The sequence below is a fragment of the Drosophila ananassae genome, chromosome 2R, assembly GCF_017639315.1.
Source record: "Drosophila ananassae strain 14024-0371.13 chromosome 2R, ASM1763931v2, whole genome shotgun sequence".
Taxonomy (NCBI): domain Eukaryota; kingdom Metazoa; phylum Arthropoda; class Insecta; order Diptera; family Drosophilidae; genus Drosophila; species Drosophila ananassae.
The window spans coordinates 2,068,144-2,087,675 of record NC_057928.1 but is presented as its reverse complement, the minus strand read 5'-3'; the positions used below and the strand labels follow the sequence as shown (position 1 = coordinate 2,087,675).

The window sequence follows — 19,532 nt, the reverse complement described above, 5'->3', positions numbered from 1 at the left end:
ACCGAAAACCATGCAAGCTCTGATCAAGCGCGGTCAATTACCCCCAACTTGACCGAATTCTTAAACGTAGAGAGCGAGAGAGCGCGTTCCTGCTCCCCCTCGATGCCATCGATGTCTCTTCAGCCAAAGAGTGCAGTAACTAACACCTCAATTTCTTTGACAACGTCAACAGTAACAACAACAACAACCGCAACTGTATCGACAGCGCGTTTAACGACGTCATCAGCTAGCAGCGCAAATAGTAATACGTCCGCGCTGCCCGAAAACCAAAACAAAAACAATGACTATATTAAGCCGGCTGTGCAGACTGGCATGGATCGCTACATCCAAATCAAAAGGAAGCTGAGCCCCCTGAATTCCAAACGCAAAATAACCCGTGGCAATGCTAGCCTAGCAGCAAAAGAAACGCCCATTAACTCAAACCGATTTAAAATCTTGGCAGACGCCGATGAGGTTGAGGCGGTCGAATCCACTGAAGTTGAGAAAAGGAAGCCAAAACCTCCGCCTATCTATATACGCGAAAAAAGTTCCAATGTTCTTGTCAACAAAATTATTGAGCTTATTGGTAAGGATAACTTCCACATAATACCCCTTGTAAAGGGCAACATTCAAGAAACAAAAGTTCAAATGAAGTCTGAAGATAACTACAGAGTATTATCAAAATATCATACCGAGAATAAAAAGAACTTTTACACATATCAGCTAAAAAGCAGCAAGGGCCTGCAAGTCGTACTTAAGGGCATAGAGCCCGAAGTAACGCCTGCAGAGATAAAAAAGGCGCTGGAGAAGGGTTTTAGCGCCAAGACAGTCTTTAATATCCTTAACAGGGATAGAAAGCCGCAGCCACTCTTTAAGGTTGAGCTCGAACCAGAAACCAAGCTCCTGAAGAAATACGAAGTGCACCCAATATACAATCTTCAGTACCTGCTGCACCGCAGAATTACAGTTGAGGAACCGCACAAACGCAATGGCCCGGTACAATGTGCGAACTGCCAGGAATATGGCCATACAAGGTCATACTGTAAACTGCGCCCGGTGTGTGTGCGAGAGCTTCATGACTCCGCACACTGCCCAGCGAGCAAAGATGACAGCAACTCGAAAAAGTGCGGCGACTGCGGTGGCAATCAGACTGCTATGCGACAAGGATGCCCAGTCTGTAAGGAGCTGAAAAGTCGCATCCACCAGAACGGAATAGCTGCCCGCACCCAAAATGGACAGTTCACGGCGTCCAGATCAAACCCTGAAGTCTTCTTCTCGACTGCAGCCAGATCCTCACTAGGACCCATTAACTCTGACAAAAATTTGACATACGCAAGCGCCTTAAAATCAGGACCGGCGACACCTGCCTCAAGAAGCTCATTTCTGCAATCAGCATATCAAGAACCGAACTCGGCTCAGCAACATCAACCAACAGAGCAGCCAAAAAGCAACTTTGAAGCTATGATATGCAGCCTACAACAAAGCCTGACGGAATTTATGTCGTTTATGCGCACAACTATGCAAGATTTAATGCGAAACCAAAATCTACTGATTCAAATGCTGGTTTCACAACAATCCAAATAATGGCTTTCCTACGGATATCTACGTGGAACGCTAACGGCGTTTCGCAACATAAACTTGAGTTAGCTCAATTCCTACTCGACAATCATATCGATGTAATGCTGCTTTCGGAAACACACCTTACAAACAAATACAATTTTCAACTACGAGGATATTCATTTTACGGAACAAATCATCCAGATGGTAAAGCACATGGTGGGACTGGAATTCTAATCAGAAGCCGCATAAAGCACCATTATCAAAACAAATTTGCTAAAAACTACCTACGGGCCACATCTATAAATATACAACTAAATACTGGCAACCAACTTACACTAGCCGCCGTATACTGCCCCCCTCGCTTCAATATAGCTGAAGATGAGTTTATGCAGTTTTTCAACACACTTGGAGACCACTTCATAGCAGCAGGAGCACATACCAAGCACACACACTGGGGATCCCGTCTCGTGACTCCAAAAGGGAAGCAGCTCTATAATGCAATTATCAAAGCCAAGAACAAGCTCGACTATACATCTCCACGATGAAGCCAACGTAGACAGCTTTGTTAATTCACTTGAGTCTGTACTCGTCTCTGCAGCTCGTGCCTCAACATCGCAAACCATAAATACACAAAGCAATAAAAAGACAAATCTACAAATCGAACAGCTCGTCCTCGAAAAGAGGCGTTTACGTCGCGATTGGCAACTCCACAGATCGCCATCTGCTAAGCAAAGCTTTAGACATGCCTCACGTCAACTTACTAAAGCCCTACAGCAAGAAGAAGCTTATGTCCACCGCCGCTACATAGAGCAATTGTCAACTTCTAGTACAAAACACTCACTATGGAGAGCTCACCCAACTCTAAGCTCACCGAAAGAAACCGTGATGCCTATTAGAAATCCCACAGGCGGCTGGGCGCGCAGTGATGCAGACAGAGCCAGCACGTTTGCCAATCACCTTAAAAATATCTTCCAACCAAATCCGGCCACTAGTGCCTTTACTTTGCCGACTTTACCATATGAGCCTCAGCTCACCTCTAGATGTCTCTCAAGCATTTGATAGAGTCTGGCTAGAAGGTCTAATGTACAAGATCAAGACAATGCTCCCTTGTAATACCCACAAGCTTTTAGAGTCTTATCTTTACGACAGAAAATTTTCTGTGAGGTGCAACACAGATATATCTGACGAATTCACTGTTGGAGCTGGAGTTCCTCAAGGAAGTGTACTCGGACCAACATTATATGTTCTCTACACAGCAGACATCCCGACAAGCACACGACTAACAACATCTACGTTTGCTGATGATACAGCTATTCTTAGCCGCTCAAAATGCCCGATGCAAGCAACTGCGCAGCTAGCTCTTCATCTGGTGGATGTTGAAAAATGGCTATCAGACTGGCGAATTAAAGTAAACGAACAAAAATGCAAGCACGTTACGTTCACCTTGAATAGGCAAAACTGCCCGCCCCTGACGCTAAACAACACCCTACTCCCGCAAGCAAACGAGGTAACATATCTAGGAGTACTCCTCGATAGAAGACTCACATGGCGTCGGCACATAGAAGCTAAAAGAACCCACCTAAAGCTTAAAGCCAGCAGCCTTCATTGGCTTATCAACGCTCGGTCTCCCCTTTGCCTTGAATATAAAGTGCTGCTGTATAACTCGGTAACTTAAACCTATATGGATGTACGGCTCCCAGTTATGGGGGAATGCCAGCAATAGCAATATTGACATAGTCCAGCGAGCTCAGTCGAAGATCTTGAGAACAATCACCGGGGCACCGTGGTACGTTCGCAACGAAAACATACATCGCGACTTAAACATTCTTCCAGTCAAAGATGTGATCGCAGAACAGAAGGAAAAGTACTTTAGCAAGCTATTGTCGCACCCTAACCACCTGGCGAGAGGTCTAACAAGGTTGAGCAACCAATCACGACTTCGTCGCAATGACCTACCCACCCAGCGACCGTCTTGAGGAACGCGCAACCATAATGCAGTCTTAGTCTACTGTTAGTTAAATGTTAATGTTAAGATTTGAAAACTTATTGTTAGTCTCAAAAATAAGAGAAGATCCAATAAATAAAAGCAAAGTTTAATTAAAAAAAAAAAAAAACAAGTTAATGAAATTCTGAACTTTGGATGTATCAAAGGTTCATCAGCAATGGGACTCCGGGAGCTGTCCGACAAATTCAACTCATATATGCGGGACCTCGCTAGCATGAACACCACTCAGATGCTACTTCTGAAGCTGGAAACTCCCATTCAGGATAAATGAAACGGAATGCAGCCGGAAACGTGCCGTTCATCCATGTTCTACCTGGGTGGAAGGCCTGGTAATCACGGATGGTCTTTATTTGCTGATAACATGGCGCGATTCATTCTACATTATCCCACATACTCGTATCTTAGCTTTATTATTTTACCTTCCGAGGGCCGTCTAGGCAAGGTTTGGCGTCTAATCTAAATCTCTGGCGGTATAGTCGAGGCCTATACCTGGAATAACAAAAAATGGACTCACGATAAGCATCAGTCTGCAATCATATATGCAACAACTTTACTGCTTGTGCAACAACGACTGAGATTGGAAAGGTCACTGACCAACGTTCCAAGAAATTTAAAGGTTGGCCGGTTTTACAGGAATGCTGGATTGCTTGTGGTCAACTAAAGAGAAAGGGCAAGTGTCCAACGGAATGTTGGGTCTTTTATTCCTTTATAATTCGGGCAAGTCATACAAAGCTTGGCAGCAGCTCAAACAAACATAGAAGATTCATCCCGTATCACGTAACATTGCATTGCTGCACTTTCCATCCACGCTCGAACTTCCCCACTCACTTATTTTACTCAATCTTTTTGTATTACCGACGAAAAAAAACCTTGTTTAATGATCAAAAGAAAAACTTACCAAACGCTTCCAAAATTGTATTGGCTTCTAAAATTTGTTGTTGAACCCAAGAGGACACGTTTGATGTTATGGAACATAAATATTGTAATATTAATTTTGTTGTTTCCGTCTTTCCAGCTCCTGACTCTCCAGATATTACACATGACTACAATTAAAATAGAACAAATGTTATATATTTAAAAACTATTTAAGTTTTACAAGCGGTTTTAGTAAATTTATACTTATTCTGATTCAATTTCTCAAACAGCTCATATTTATACCATTGTAGAGGTTATTATACACTTGGTTAAAATTGTACAACGCAGTGATGGAGACATATCTCCCTATAAAGTATATATATTCTTAATCAGATCACCTCCTGAGTCAATATAATCACGGCCGCCTGTCCGTTTCGCAACTTTATTTGACGTTAAGTTAAATAGTCCAAAAAATTTTTTGTCAAAAAATTTATGCCGACTATATATATATATTCTTGAACAGGGTCCGACCCTATAAAGTATATATTTTCCTGAGTCGATATGAGCATGTCCGACTGGCTGTCCGTTTCTCCGCAAACTAGTCTCTCAGTTTTAAAGCTTTCGAGTTGGAACTTTGCACACATCCTTCTTTTGTTTGCAGGCGGTATATAAGTCGGAACGGCCGGGTTCGGTCAACCATATCCTATAGCTGCGATGAGCTGCGACATTTACCAACAGTAAATAAATTGGCTCAAAAATGTCCAAGCGTCTTAATGGCAAACTGGATGAAATTTTCTGAAAGTCTAACAGGACTTTCTAAAAATAGAATGCAAAGCGTGAACCCGTGTTCAGTTTTGCAGCACAGCTGCATTATGTTAGCTTTTCGTCAAATCAAATTTACATTTCAAAGTGGTCAATCGTGCGCAAGAGCGTTCAGAATTTCATGATTTAAAATGAAATTTAAAGTTTAAGGTATTATCTGTTATAAATTCTTTTAAAGATATATCAATCTGATTGATTCATTATTTATTGTGTATGTTAAATTAATAATATATTTCATATATATTTTGTGAGCATCATTTTCATGTTTAAATAGTCTTTCAAAGATTAGTTCATATGTCTATGTTTAACGATAATTAAAACGTTCATTAATAAACTCAAGCTGTCTTATTATTTGTCTTATAAGAAGAAATGAAAGCTAACTTCGGGCGGAACCAAAGTTGATATGTAGCAGCTTCTATTATTTATTTATTTTTTTTTTCTCCTATTACTCCGCTTGGGAGCTTAGGGCATTTACAAGGACTTTGAACCTAACTCTGTTTGGTGCAGTTTGCTTAGCGTAATCCCACGTGATGTTGCTGCGGGATAATTCTTGTATTATAGTACGGCGCCAGGTAAGCTTGGGGCGGCCCACTCTTCTGCTTCCCTGTGGGTTCCAATCCAGTGCCTTCCTGACTATGCTGTCTGTTTTCTTCCTGAGAGCGTGACCTATCCATCTCCATTTTTTCTTCTTGATTTGGTGATGGATGGGAGCCTCCCCCGTGTTGCACCACAGGTCACTGTTGGAAATTCTGTTGGGCCAGAATATCCCACATATGATCCTGAGGCACTTGTTAATGAATGACTGCAGCTTTGTCATCATCCTTTGGGAGGTTAGCCACGTCTCAGCTCCGTACAGAAGAATGGATTTTACACACGCATTGAAGATCCGCAGCTTTGTTCTTCTACTTATTTTCTGATTTCTCCAAATGCGGTGCAATCTTCCGAATGCAGATCTTGCCTTGCACAGTCTGCTCTCTACATCTTTTTCCACTCCACCACTGGATGATATTATGGTGCCAAGGTAGGTAAAGTGGTCGACGAAATCGACTGTTTTACCGCTGATGGTGATGCTACCTTGGTTGGAGTTATTAAACCGCATCGCCTTGGTCTTTGATGCGTTGATGGAGAGGCCTACTGCGTTGGCTCTCTTCTCGAGGTCGGACGCCTTGGCTTGTATATCGATGAGTCTGTGTGATAGGAGGCATATATCGTCTGCGTAGTCTAGGTCTTCAAGGTGTTGTGTGAAGCTCCAAGTTATCCCGCGTCGATGCATGCTTACTTCTTTCATGATCTCATCAATCACCAGGTTGAACAGTAGGGGTGATAGAGGGCAGCCTTGCTTGACGCCAGTGTTCGTCTGAAAGGGTGCACTGATTTTTCCGTTGTGCAGTACTGCCAGGTCCGCATCATCATACATAGCTCTTACTATGTTTACGATGTTGATTGGCACTCCTTTCCTTGCAAGTGCACGCCATATCGCCGCCCTGTCTATTGAGTCAAACGCTTTTTGGAAGTCGATGAATAGAAGGTATAGTGGCGAACGCCATTCCACGGCTTGTTCGGTTATTGTGCGTAGCGTGTTTGCCTGGTCTACGCAGCTCCTAAGTGGTCTAAAACCTCCTTGTTCATCTCGAATTGTTGGCTCTAGTTGCTCCATAAGTCGTTCGTTCAGCAGGGTCGCTTATATTTTATAGCTGGTGTTCAACAGGGTGATCCCTCGCCAGTTGTTACAGTCACTGAGGTCTCCCTTTTTTGGTAGCTTAACGATTACTCCACTCTTCCAAGCGTCAGGAACTCGCTCACTTTCCCATATATCTTTGAAATGCGGGTGCAATGTTTCGGCCATTAGTTGCGGGTCAATCTGGAGGAGTTCGGCAGATATGCCGTCCTCTCCAGCCGCTTTGTTGCTCTTTAACTTCCTGATTGCATCTCGTATTTCTCTGATTGAGGGAGGGGTTGGGCGTATCCTAACGCTGCTGTTGGGTACGATACTTCTGAAGTCGGGCTGTGTGTTGCCTGGTTGCTCTGTACAGCTGATCTCCATGAAGTGTTGCCTCCATCTCTCAAGTTGAGCATCGTCGTCTACTAGGAGCCTACCGTCTGAGTCTCGAATGGGATGGGTTTGCCTCTGGTAGCTTCCAGATAGTTTGCCTATCAACTGGTACAGTGAGCGCATGTTGTTTGTATTTGCTGCTCTTTCTGCGTTTTCTGCAATGCTGTCCAGTACGGCTCTCTTGTCGCGTCTAGCAGATTTTTTCACCAATTTGCAGAGATTCCTGTGTTTTTCTCTGGCTCTGCCGTCGTGATCCGCTATCGACTTGAGTCTATTCCGTCTGCTGATGAGTTCCCATGGGTCCGCCGAGATCCGTTCAGAGCAGCTGCGTTGTCTCGTGCCAAGCATCTCCTCTGCGGTACTTCTCAGTAGTCTGCAAGTTTGTTCCCAAGGGCAGTTCCGCTGTGGTGTCAACTGTTCGCGTAGTGCTGTTGCCCTTCTGGAGGATAGGGTAGTATCTCTGAGGCGATGTATATTCAGGGGGGTCGGTCTTCTTGTGGCCCTGGTGGCAGTGTGCTTTTGTTGGAGTTTGATTGAGATCTCTCCAACTACAAGCTCGTGGTCACTGTCTATTGACGCGCCTCTCCTATTGCGTACATCTCTCAGCGAACGCCTCCATCTCTTACTTATGCACAGGTGGTCGATTTGGTTGCGGGTATTTCCATCTGGAGATGTCCATGTATATTTATGAACTTCCCTGTGGGGAAATACTGTTCCTCCAATGACCAACTGGAAGGTCTGGCATAAGTCGATCAGCCTGTCTCCATTGTCACTTCGCGTGCCGATACCATGCCGGCCCATGGTTGATTCCAATCCGGTGTTGTTGGGGCCGACTTTCGCATTGAAGTCACCCATGAGAATCTTGATGTCGCCTCTTATGACCTTGTTGAGGGATGAGATGAGTGCGTTGTAGAAGTCGTCTTTGATGTCATCGCTGGCGTCTTCTGTTGGGGCATAGCATTGCACGATGGTGATGTGCCTGGCGTTGCATCGGAATCTGGCGGTGATGATTCTGTCAGAGACGGGGTTCCAGGAGATAAGTGTCTGCTTAAATTTCCTCGACACATAAATCCCTACTCCATTTCGTCCACCATCACTGCTTCCGCTATGCAACACTAGATTACTTTGTGATGTTGTTGTTGCTCCCTTCCCACTCCATCTCATTTCGCTGATGCCAGCAATTGCGATCTGCAGTCGGTCCATCTCGTTCTCCAACTGCGCCAATCTGGATGGCTCCATCAGAGTCCTAACGTTCCATTGTCCAATTCGTGTCCGTTTCGAGATGCGAAGGGTCGTCATCGGTTTTGGAGTGATGAGTCCATTGTGAATTGCTTACAATTACGCAGTATAAATATTACAAGCCGAAAGTGTAGGGTCATGCACTTGTCATGAGTGGGAATCGAACCCACAACCTCATGCTTAGCGAGCTAGCGTGCTAACCGCTAGGCTACGAGGCCCCCCCATTATTAGCTTCTATTATTATGAGTATAATAATATAGAAAGCACTATTAAAAATATTAAGATTGTCACATTTTCGATCATTCAGTTATATGACAGCAGTAGTAGTAGACAGCGATCCTTATAAAATTTTATAGATAAAATATGTTGTCCAAGAATAAAATCTGTGAAAAGTCCATAAAACTTTCAAAGCACCAATGTTTGGCATTTCACACATTTTATATTTAGCCAAAATATCTTACCTAAAAAATTGCATATCGGATCGGCAGATTATATCCTATAGATGTCATAGAACGATCGGAATTTGCATAACTTTTGTGTTTTTTAAGTTAGAAAGATGAGACTTGGTACAGATACCATTTTGGGCAAAGTTATGCGATTTGTCCATTTCCTAAAAAACTGCCATATAACTGATCGATAGAAAATGGTACAAGCTTGATATTTTTAATTATTCTTGGGGCTGTTTCAACATTTCTATCTCAAAATTGATTTAATGGTGAAATTCTCATTAGGATCGGATAACTATATCCCATATATATATAATAATATAAGCTGCTACCTAACTGCAAGGGTATATCAACTTCGGCTTAATTTTTGGGGAAAATTATATAACGATATTTTAAAGGGAAAAATTTGTGGCGGCGGCTCCATACCAATCACTGTGGAGTGGCCAGATTTACTGACGTGAATTACAATGTGCCCTTCTAGATCTTTAGCAAAATCGGTTTATTCTAGTCTCATATCAATGAGATCCTACAGTTTCGAGTGGTCGAGCCAGGATCTGTTGCTACTTTGCCGAATCAAGCTAATCGTCTTCTCGGTCATATGAAGGCTCTCATGAGTTCTGGAATGGCGGCCGAGACCCAAGGATATATTTTGATTTAAAACATTTTCCAGAAATTGGACCCTGCTACAAAGGCAAAGGGGTATATATTTTCATGGAGTTTAAGAGGTTTTCCAAGCCCTGCTCTTCGAGTTCCTGTAAAACTTTATTTTTTGTCAAACACAGCAAATTAATTTTCCTCATTTATCTTGGAGCTTGCGAATACGTCATATTAAGCTCAAAATGTCGGTTATTATGATTGAAGTTTCAAGTCGCCCCCATAAGATGTGACCTATATCCTTATAACGGAGATTAATATTGCTGGTGCGCTTCCTCGGTAGCTCTGTTTCCAACCGCTGGACCCCCAGCTTGGGCCCAACGGCCTTCATTTCTGCTCGCCTCAATGAACAATGAATGAGTCTTCGTTTATGTTTACAAATTTTGCCACCGCATCCGACACGAGGGAATTTCCACCAATGATCTCGAAGGAGGAGCCCGCAAGCCTACTTGCTTCGCTTGATCTCTTTGTAGATGGTGCTGGCATGCTTCTTGTCGATATGTCGACAGCGGAACTCCGTTTTGGATTTTTGGAGAGAGTTTTTCTACAAGACTAAATTTTGAAAAAAGGCTTCCATCAGAACTTAGGTGAGCGTGTTCATGGATTAGTGTTCGTCTGGGAGGAATTGTCGCGTTGGAAGGAATAGTCCTTGTGAAGAATGAGAAACTACCCCACATGAAGTGGCGTGACGAAGTGCGCCGTGTAGCCGTACTTAGAACATCCCAAATTTTGTAGGGGTAACACACAGTTACTCATATTTTTGAGCCCCTATTCTCGATTTTTTTAAGCACCAAGCGTGTAAATAAATAAAACTTATAAATGTTGTTAAACATATATTTAAGATAACAAAAACATTTTTTCCATTAAAAAAAAATATAAACTTGAAATTGCGCAGAAATTGGACTTTTATTTTGCGTTAGAATGCCCACAGTCATGTTTCTCTACATTTTCTTCTTCATGCTACGATTTTTGTTGTTGTCTCATAGATTTCTTTTTGTATGAACATATGTTCAAGCGTTGGCGTAGGTATTATGATTTGATCCCGGATTCTATCAACATAATTGGAAAAAAAACCTTCCGGGTTGCAAGTCGGCTACCCACTATATGTGTTTGGGAATGCTTTATCACTCTCTTAAAGAACTCGTAAAAAGCTGCAATAATATGACTGTTGAAAAGCTGTTTATATATTTATACCCTTGTAGAGGTTATATACTTTTGGTCTCCGACCCAAAAGCATAAAAAACACCAAAGTTGTGGCATTTCCGATCAATCAGTTATATGGCAGCTATAGGATATAGTCGACCTATCGCGGCCGTTCCGACTTATATAAGGTTGTCAAATATCTCCCTTCCGCCTTTTTGTCTTTTGAATTTCGCGGCTATGTACAAAGCGCTACAGAGCTCGTATCTGGCAATACTATACATAATTTGAAAGGTCTTGACATAACCTACAAAACGACGCTATGCATGATTAGTTTGGATATTGCGTTCAACAGTTATAGACGTGTAAACATGGAGTTCACTAACGCCGAAATTCGCGCTATTTTAAAGTTTTCCTTCGTTAAAGGCAAATCCGCTAGAGAAACGTTTTGTGGGATTAAAGGTGTTTTGGGGGATGGTACTCTATCACTTCGAACCGCGGAGGAATGGTTTCGACGATTCAGAGCCGGTGAAAACGACACCATGGATAAGCCAGCCGGCGGAAGACCTGTGACGACAAATACCGATCAAATCATGGAATACATCGAGTTAGACCGGCATGTGGCATCTCGTGACATCGCCCAGGAGATGGGAGTTAGTCACCAAACCATTTTAAACCATTTGCAGAAGGCTGGATACAAAAAAAGCTTGATGTTTGGGTGCCGCATGATTTGACGCAAAAAAACCTTCTGGACCGAATCAACGCCTGCGATATGCTGCTGAAGTGATTACCACCTGTTCCTGTCCATGGCGAACGCCCTTGGTGGTGTAAAGTTGAACTCAAAAGAGGCTTGTGAAAAGTAGCTGTCCGAATTCTTCGCAAATAAGTAGGGGGGCTTCTACGAGGGAGGTATTATGAAGTTGCCGTCTAGATGGAAACAGATTATCGAACAAAACGGCGCATATTTGAACTAAATCCGATCACTGTAACACTTTTTATAACGCATTGAATAAAGAGCAAAAAAGCGGAAGGGGGATATTTGACAACCTTATATATTATCTGCAAGGAAAAGAAGGATGTGTGCAAAGTTTCAACGATCGATAGCTTTAAAACTGAGAGACTAATTTGCGTAGAAATAGACAGACAGACGGACATGCTCATATCGACTCAGGAGGTGATCCTGATCACGAATATATATACTTTATAGGGTCGGAGATGTCTCCTTCACTGCTTTGCACACTTTTGACCAAAATTATAATACTCTCTGCAATGGCATAATAACGTTTTTGTTTTCAAGATAGAAGATTGGAAATTTTCGAAAAATTTTAAAAATAGATATGATAATGCCAGAAAATTCTTGGGAGGATTCTTGGGACTCCCAAGTAATCCACATATGTGGATTACTATATAGTGTGCGGATTCTTCAATGTTGCATAGTGTATATTGTCCACATTTTAGACATCAAGTTTTAATTGTTTCGCTCATTCGATGTGTCACCCTAGGTAAATCATCTCTTAGGCTGAACGCCGAGGTACCGATGTTTTGTCTATTAATAAAAAACGTTACGTGCTTACACTTTTGTGCGTATATTATCTTGTGTCAGTCAAATAGCCATAGCTTCACTATTATGCGATGTTCAAAAAGTTTCCTTGTTCCTCAGATTGGCATTGGGAGCAACGAAGAGCGAATAATCACAAATATAGTTTGTCTCCAACAACAGCCGAACCATTTTCGTAACTCAGACATATTAATTTGTGGCAGGATGGTCACCCTGCAGAAGAGCTTGATGGACTTCATGTTGTAATTTGAAAAAAACCATGCAAAACCTTATTTAAAATCAAAACATTTGAGCATCCAAATGTTTTTCCAGTGAGCATAATTCAAATAACAAAGTTTAAACTATACTGGATCATGAATTCCAGATCTTCCTTGCGCTTCCTTGCGTCTACAAGGTCCTGCTTTATAACACTATAGTCAAGCCAATATGGACATATGGCTCTGAGCTGTGCATACAGCGAGCGCAATCAAAAATTATTGGAACTATAACAGGGGAAACATGGTATGTTTGAAACGATAACATCCCCAAAGATCTCGGCATCCCGCCAGTATCAAAGAAGATATTAAGGCTCAAAGCAATTTACCGAAACAAACTCTTAATACATCTAAACAATCCAACTCGGAACCTAACTCTTGTTTCAGACAGAACACGCCTACAACGCAATACCCAGCAATAAAATGTAATTGAGGCACATGATAAACAAAAACTGTCAACCTGATAATTAGGGTAAATAAGTTTTCAAAGCAGAAGATCAAATAATAAAAAAGAACAAAGACGCATATCACGCATAAAGAAAGGAATTTTTTGACAGTGAAATAGAAAGTGCTACTGAAGCTTTTTATAAAGTTTTTTTTTAATTCCAATTAAATTTTATACCTGAATTTTCGCCCACAATGTCATCTTAACCACTTTTGTTTACTCAGCAACTTTCTAGGCCAAAAATAAAAAATTAGGTTACTTTGATGTTTTGTATGTATTTAAAATCCGGCTGTATAATTAGATGTAGATAATAATTTTTGTATAATTAGATGTAGATAATAAGTGGAATTGTATGAAGTCTAGTATAAGTTAGTTTAGGGCGGAGCGGGAGCGCAAGTGAAGCTCTCACTTGCGCTCTCCCATGAATTCGCCCCGCTTCGCCGCACTAGATAAGCTAGGCTTAAGGTTTTGTTAATATGAATATAACCGAATTTATAACGTCGAAGAGTGCACGCATTTTCGTTTCGTTCGTTTTTTTTCGCAACATAATTTAATTCTACAGCCACCAAATTTTTCCTTTCGTTTTCCGCGACGAGATAAAATAATCTCGATAAACATTTTGGCGCCCCCGGGTGGACTGTAGTGTAATATAATTAAATATATAAGCAACAAAAAATAGTGACAGTGACACATAAAATATATATAACAATATATATAACATATATACATATATCCAAAAAGAGTTGCTCGCGACGGTTGTGGTGGTGAATTCACAAATAAAAAATTTAAGAATTCTCCGCGTCGCGAAATAAAACTTCTCCATAGCTGCTTCTGGAAGGATTCGTCGTCCCCATGCACTGCACCTGCATCAATTGTGAAAGGAAAGTGGCCGCAGGATTAGAGGATCCGAAAGCAGAACCCCAGGTATTTGTGCAAAAAATTGAAAGTTGAGATAAGACAAATTAAAATCCGTCTTGTGCTGGAATATTGCACCCTCCTTTCAATTCTTGGCGCATACGTACGTAGAAAAAATAGTAGAGCAAAAATAAATAACAACATATATAAAAATTCTAAAATTTTAATTATAAATATATGTGCTAACCTAAATGTACTGCCTGTGGATAAAATAAAAAAGAGAATATTGATATTATTTGCAATCACTGTCGCCCCCTACCCCTCGTTCTCGAATTTACAAATCTTCCAAATAAATACTAAAGTGCAGCCAAAAAATTATTTAATTATTTCAGATAAAATAAAGGTGCATATATATTTGGTTTACATACATACAAATAGATGCAGCGATAATATTCTCGTTTTCGTTTCCCACCGTTATCCGCTGCTGTATGTATGTATGTATATGCACTTTTTGGCGCGTATAGTTTACCGGTCTGCCAAGTGACGCGCTCCCCTACAATTTGGTCGAGCATATTGGTTTCGGTGTCATTGGCGACCAACTATTTTTTTGGATACTCTGTGCCTCGACTATCAATAATTCGTTATCAATTAATTAATCAATTTAGATTTGGTTAAATTTAATAAATTATTTATTATATTTAAATAAGATTAATTAATTATTTTCGTTTTCGCATTTTCTTGTTGTTGAATTAAATTCAATAAATTTTAGAAAAATTTAATAAATTTTTAATATTAATATTTTAAAATTAATAAAAAATTTTAAATAAATTATTAAATCTTAAATTTGCATCGTTTTCGTTTTTGTATTGAAAAAACAAATTTTTTTAAAATGGAAAGTACTAAACAAAAACTTAATTCCACGACTCTTATTGACTTAAAAAAAAGATTAAATGTCAAAGTTAAAAGCATTCGCCGGTTGGAGGAACGTTTGGAAGATGGATCACTTCCTCTAAACAAAACCGAGCTAGAATGCAGGCTTCAGGTTTTAGATGAGGCAATTTCTAAAGCAAATGAGTTGCAAGACCAGATCGAGCAAATAGATGAAATGGATGATTTCGGAGCCGAGTTGGAAGAATTAGGAATAACTACGAAGGCAAGGATTATGTCCTTATGTAATGCCTTGAATTCAGCTGAAGACTCCCGTTCAGCTACTGCAATTTCTGCAGCCCCAACTCGAGCTCGACTTCCTAGTTTGGCATTACCAAAATTCAGTGGAAATTATTCGGATTTCAAAAATTTCATAAGTCTTTTCGAGACATTAGTTGACAAAGATGTGAACATTCCAGTTATCGAGAAATTTAATCATTTAATTTCTTGCCTCTCTGGTGAAGCCTTAGGAACTGTCAAGGCATTCCAGGTCACCGAGAGTAATTACGCCAAAGCTATCGCTAGTTTAAAAAGAGTTTATGATAACGAATGTCTCATCTTTGCGAACCAAATACGTCAACTGTTCAGCCTTCCGAAAATTTCCCAGCCGTCTGCGTCGTCCTTGAGGGGTCTCATCGACACTGTATCATCAATTTATGGATCACTATTATCCATAGGAGATGATACTAAAATTGCAAACTCAATGATTATTCATTTAGTTTTGAGTAGAGTGGATCCAGTGACCAAGCAAAAATGGGAAGAGTCACTGGATTATGAGGAATTGCCGCTGTGGTCCGATTTCGAAAAAATACTAAATCGTAGATACCAGCATCTGTCCGCTGAAGAGACTGGCAAACTAAAACAAGAAAGAACTGGGTTCGGCAAGCAACTAAATAGAACTTCGTTGGCTTGTTCTTCTACCAACGCCAAACCAGCTTGCAGTTATTGTAACGCGAACAACCATTTTTTGGCCCAGTGTAGTCCGTTCGCTCGCCTTGCTGTAATGCAAAGGTTTGAGTTTGTTAAGTCAGCCTCCCTATGTTTGAATTGTCTGCGAAAAGGTCACACGGTAGCGAATTGTAAATCGACCAGGTGCCAAATCTGTTCAAGATCGCACCATAAACTTCTGCACCGATTTACAGTGACCGAAAATAGCTTAGCATTACCACCACCCACACAAAATCCTCCTCCAGAGTTAACGAATGATGGCCCTTCTACTTCACATGCTTTGCATGCGTCGTCTGTAGAAAGGGTTTTGTTAGCAACGTCGATCGTAAGCGTTCGCACAAAAAATGGTGAGCACATCTTGGCCCGAGCATTACTTGACTCAGGGTCACAAATGAATTTTATTACAGAAGATCTTGCTCAACGCTTACAGATCCGTAGGGAGGAATCGTGCATCAACTTGCTTGGAATTGGTCAAACTAATTCACAAGTTAAGAAAAAGATACACACCGTGGTGAAGTCGAGAGTCAATGGTAGCGAGTTTCCGTTCGACTTTTGGGTTTTGAAAACCATTTCAGGCTATCACCCTGATCAGTCAGTGAACGTAAAAGATTGGACCCTACCAAAGAACTTGCCGTTAGCAGACCCATATTTCTACAAACCTCAGCGGATAGATATGCTAATTGGAGCTGAGTCATTTTTCGAATTGTTGTCCGTTGGCCAAATAAAACAAGGTCCGAACCATCCCATCCTTCAAAAAACTCTCCTTGGGTGGATAGTGTCGGGAAAATATCTGGCAAATTCCTCAACTCCTCCACAGCCAGTCTCTAGTCTGAATTGCCAAGAGGAAGTATTAGAGTCAATAGACAAAAACTTGAAAAAATTCTGGTCGTTGGAAGAAGTTCCTTCTTCTAAAAAGATGTTGTCGCCAGAACAAGAGCTATGTGAGGAACATTATCGGAAGACTACAAGAATACTGCCTTCAGGTCGATTTGAAGTTAAACTTCCATTTAAGTCGGATCCAAGCGTTTTTGGCAATTCATTCGAGATAGCCAAACGCCGATTCCTGTCGCTCGAGAGAAGATTATCTCGAGATCCGAACTTAAAGAAAATGTATTTGGAATTTATGGAAGAATACGAATCCCTAGGCCATATGTCCCCTGCAAGCAATGACGTTCTTGCTTCTCCACACTACGTCATACCCCACCAGTGTGTCTTGCGGCCGCAAAGTACAACGACCAAACTTAGAGTCGTTTTCGATGCGTCCTGCAAGACATCCACACAAAAGTGTTTAAATGAGTTGTTGATGGTGGGTCCAACAATTCAGGAAGAGCTTTACTCAACTCTTCTTAGATTTCGGCTAAACAAATTCGCTCTGGTAGCCGACATAAAAAAGATGTATCGTCAAGTGATGGTAAATGAAGCAGATCGACGATACCAGTTGATAGTGTGGAGAAAAGACCCGTCTGAGTCCTTGAAATTGTGCAAGCTCAACACCGTTACTTATGGCACTGCACCAGCCCCATTCCTGGCCATAAGGTGTTTGAAGAGGTTGAGTGAATCCGCGAAAAATACATTCCCTCGAGCTGCTAAAGTTATTGGGTCTGACTTTTACGTCGACGACATGTTAACGGGTGCTGGTTGCGTGGAGGAGCTAAAGACAATTAAGTCTGAAGTAACTCAGGTTCTTCAAAACGCTGGGTTTGAATTGAGCAAGTGGTTTTCAAACTCGCCTGAAGTTACTGCATCCGAGAGCACGGTTAAGCCAATAACACTTTCGGACTCAGAGCTGACAAAAACATTAGGAATCGTTTGGGTTCCTAAAGATGATGTATTTAAATTCGAAATTGATATGTCAGTCATGGGTCAAAGGGCGACTAAGCGGAATATTCTTTCGGTGACGTCAAAGCTTTTCGACCCTCTTGGCTTATTAAGCCCGATCCTTATTAAAGGAAAGATCCTGTTACAGGAACTTTGGCTCAATAAGCTAGATTGGGATGAGTCCATTCCACTGCACTTGGAAACCGCATGGAACAAGATTCAGCTTGCCTTGTCACAGTTAGAAGAGATCTCAATACCGAGATTTGTGATGAGTGAGCCAATGTCACCAATTGAAATTCATGCCTTTTCTGACGCATCGATGAGAGCCTATGGAGCCTGCGTCTATATCCGTTGCAAATCTGCAGAAGGTAGTAAAGTCTCATTGTTGACAGCAAAGTCGAAAGTAGCGCCGCTCAAGACAAAGACGCTCCCCCGTCTTGAGTTATGTGCCGCTCACCTTCACGCGGACCTCTGTCGCAAAATAAAACCTCTTATCAAAGCACCGATCGAACGAAGTGTATATTGGTCAGATTCGGAAGTTTGTCTTCATTGGATTCGTTCCCATCCATCATCGTTGTCAACGTTCGTATCAAATAGAGTTGCTGAGATTCAAGAGTGGTCAGAGGATAGCACGTGGCGGCATGTACCGACTAAACAGAACCCGGCAGATATTGTGTCAAGAGGTGGAGACGTAAAGGAAACGATAGAATCAATTTGGTTCACAGGTCCATCGTTTTTAACGGAGCCGGAAGATAAGTGGCCAACGAGCCCTCGGTTTGATCCGTCACCAGAGATTTTGCAGATGGAAGCAAAGAAGAGTGCGGTCGGACTGACTGCAATGGTCTCTACCTCATATTTGTTGGAAGTGATAGAAGGATTTTCCTCTCACTTAAAACTGCTGCGAGTGTTCGTTTACATGGTCCGCTTTATAAAGAAATGTAAAAAATTAGTAGTTCCTTCTGATAATGTACCTTCCCCTGTCGAATATCGAGACGCGTTTAATAAAATTGTCCAGATAGTCCAAGAGCACGAGTACCAAGAGGAAATTAAAAATGTTAGAAAAAATCTTGTTGTTAGCCCAAGCCTACAGAAGCTAAGTCCGTTTGTTCATGAAACCTCTCAGGCTGGGCTTACCTTTTCGTTGTTGCGGGTCGGGGGGCGACTAGCTAATGCTCCTATTTCGTACGATGCCAAGTTTCCAGTATTGTTGACGAAGCGCTCTCAATTTGTTCAGAGCTACGTCCGATACTTGCACGAGTCGAATTTTCATGTGGGTCCACGAGCACTAGTGAGTCTCTTGCGACAGCGCGTTTGGATAGTAAACGCGCAGGAAGTCTGCAGTCAGATAGTGCGGTCATGCATACGATGTTTTAAATGCAAGCCTCATCTGATGACTCAAATCATGGGAGATTTACCCCTAGATCGAGTTCGTGCTCTCCGCCCATTGTCCATATGTGGCGTGGATTTCTGTGGCCCTATTGAGACGACCTTGAAAATTCGTGGTAGGCCACCATACAAGTCCTACATTGCCCTGTTTGTTTGTTTTTCGTCTAAAGCAGTACATTTAGAAGTAGTTTCCGATCTGTCAACTGATTCCTTTCTATTGGCTTTTCAAAGGTTCGTTGGGCGCCGAGGATGTCCGCAGACCGTGCACTGCGACAACGCGACGAACTTCGTCGGAGCGAGTCGCCACTTCGCGGCACTGCGGCACCAGATCGAGAGCGAAGCGGACGAGCTGCGGCAATACGCATCAAAAAAAGGATGCGTATTTGCGTTCATACCGCCGCGGGCTCCGCACATGGGCGGACTATGGGAGGCAGGTGTGAAGTCTGCAAAGAACCTACTCCTACGAGCGGTGGGCAGCGCGAAGTTGACCGCAGAGGAGCTGCAGACCGTCCTCGTTGGAGTCGAGGCCGTCCTGAACTCGAGGCCCCTGGGCGCCCTCAGTCAGGACCCAAGCGACGGCGAGGCGCT

At 42.0% G+C, this 19,532-nt stretch overlaps 1 protein-coding gene across 8 annotated transcripts in view; it reads right to left on the bottom strand.

Annotated features, from left to right (window-relative positions):
* Positions 1 to 19,532, bottom strand: part of LOC26515191 (unconventional myosin-VIIa) — a 381,684-nt gene that overhangs the window by 283,267 nt on the left and 78,885 nt on the right. For all 8 annotated transcript variants that reach the window (XM_014904701.3, XM_032453966.2, XM_014904700.3 and 5 more), the window contains one exon: positions 4,443 to 4,587. In XM_014904701.3, coding sequence (XP_014760187.1) covers positions 4,443 to 4,587 — 145 coding nt within the window. The remainder of the gene's footprint in view (positions 1 to 4,442; positions 4,588 to 19,532) is intronic.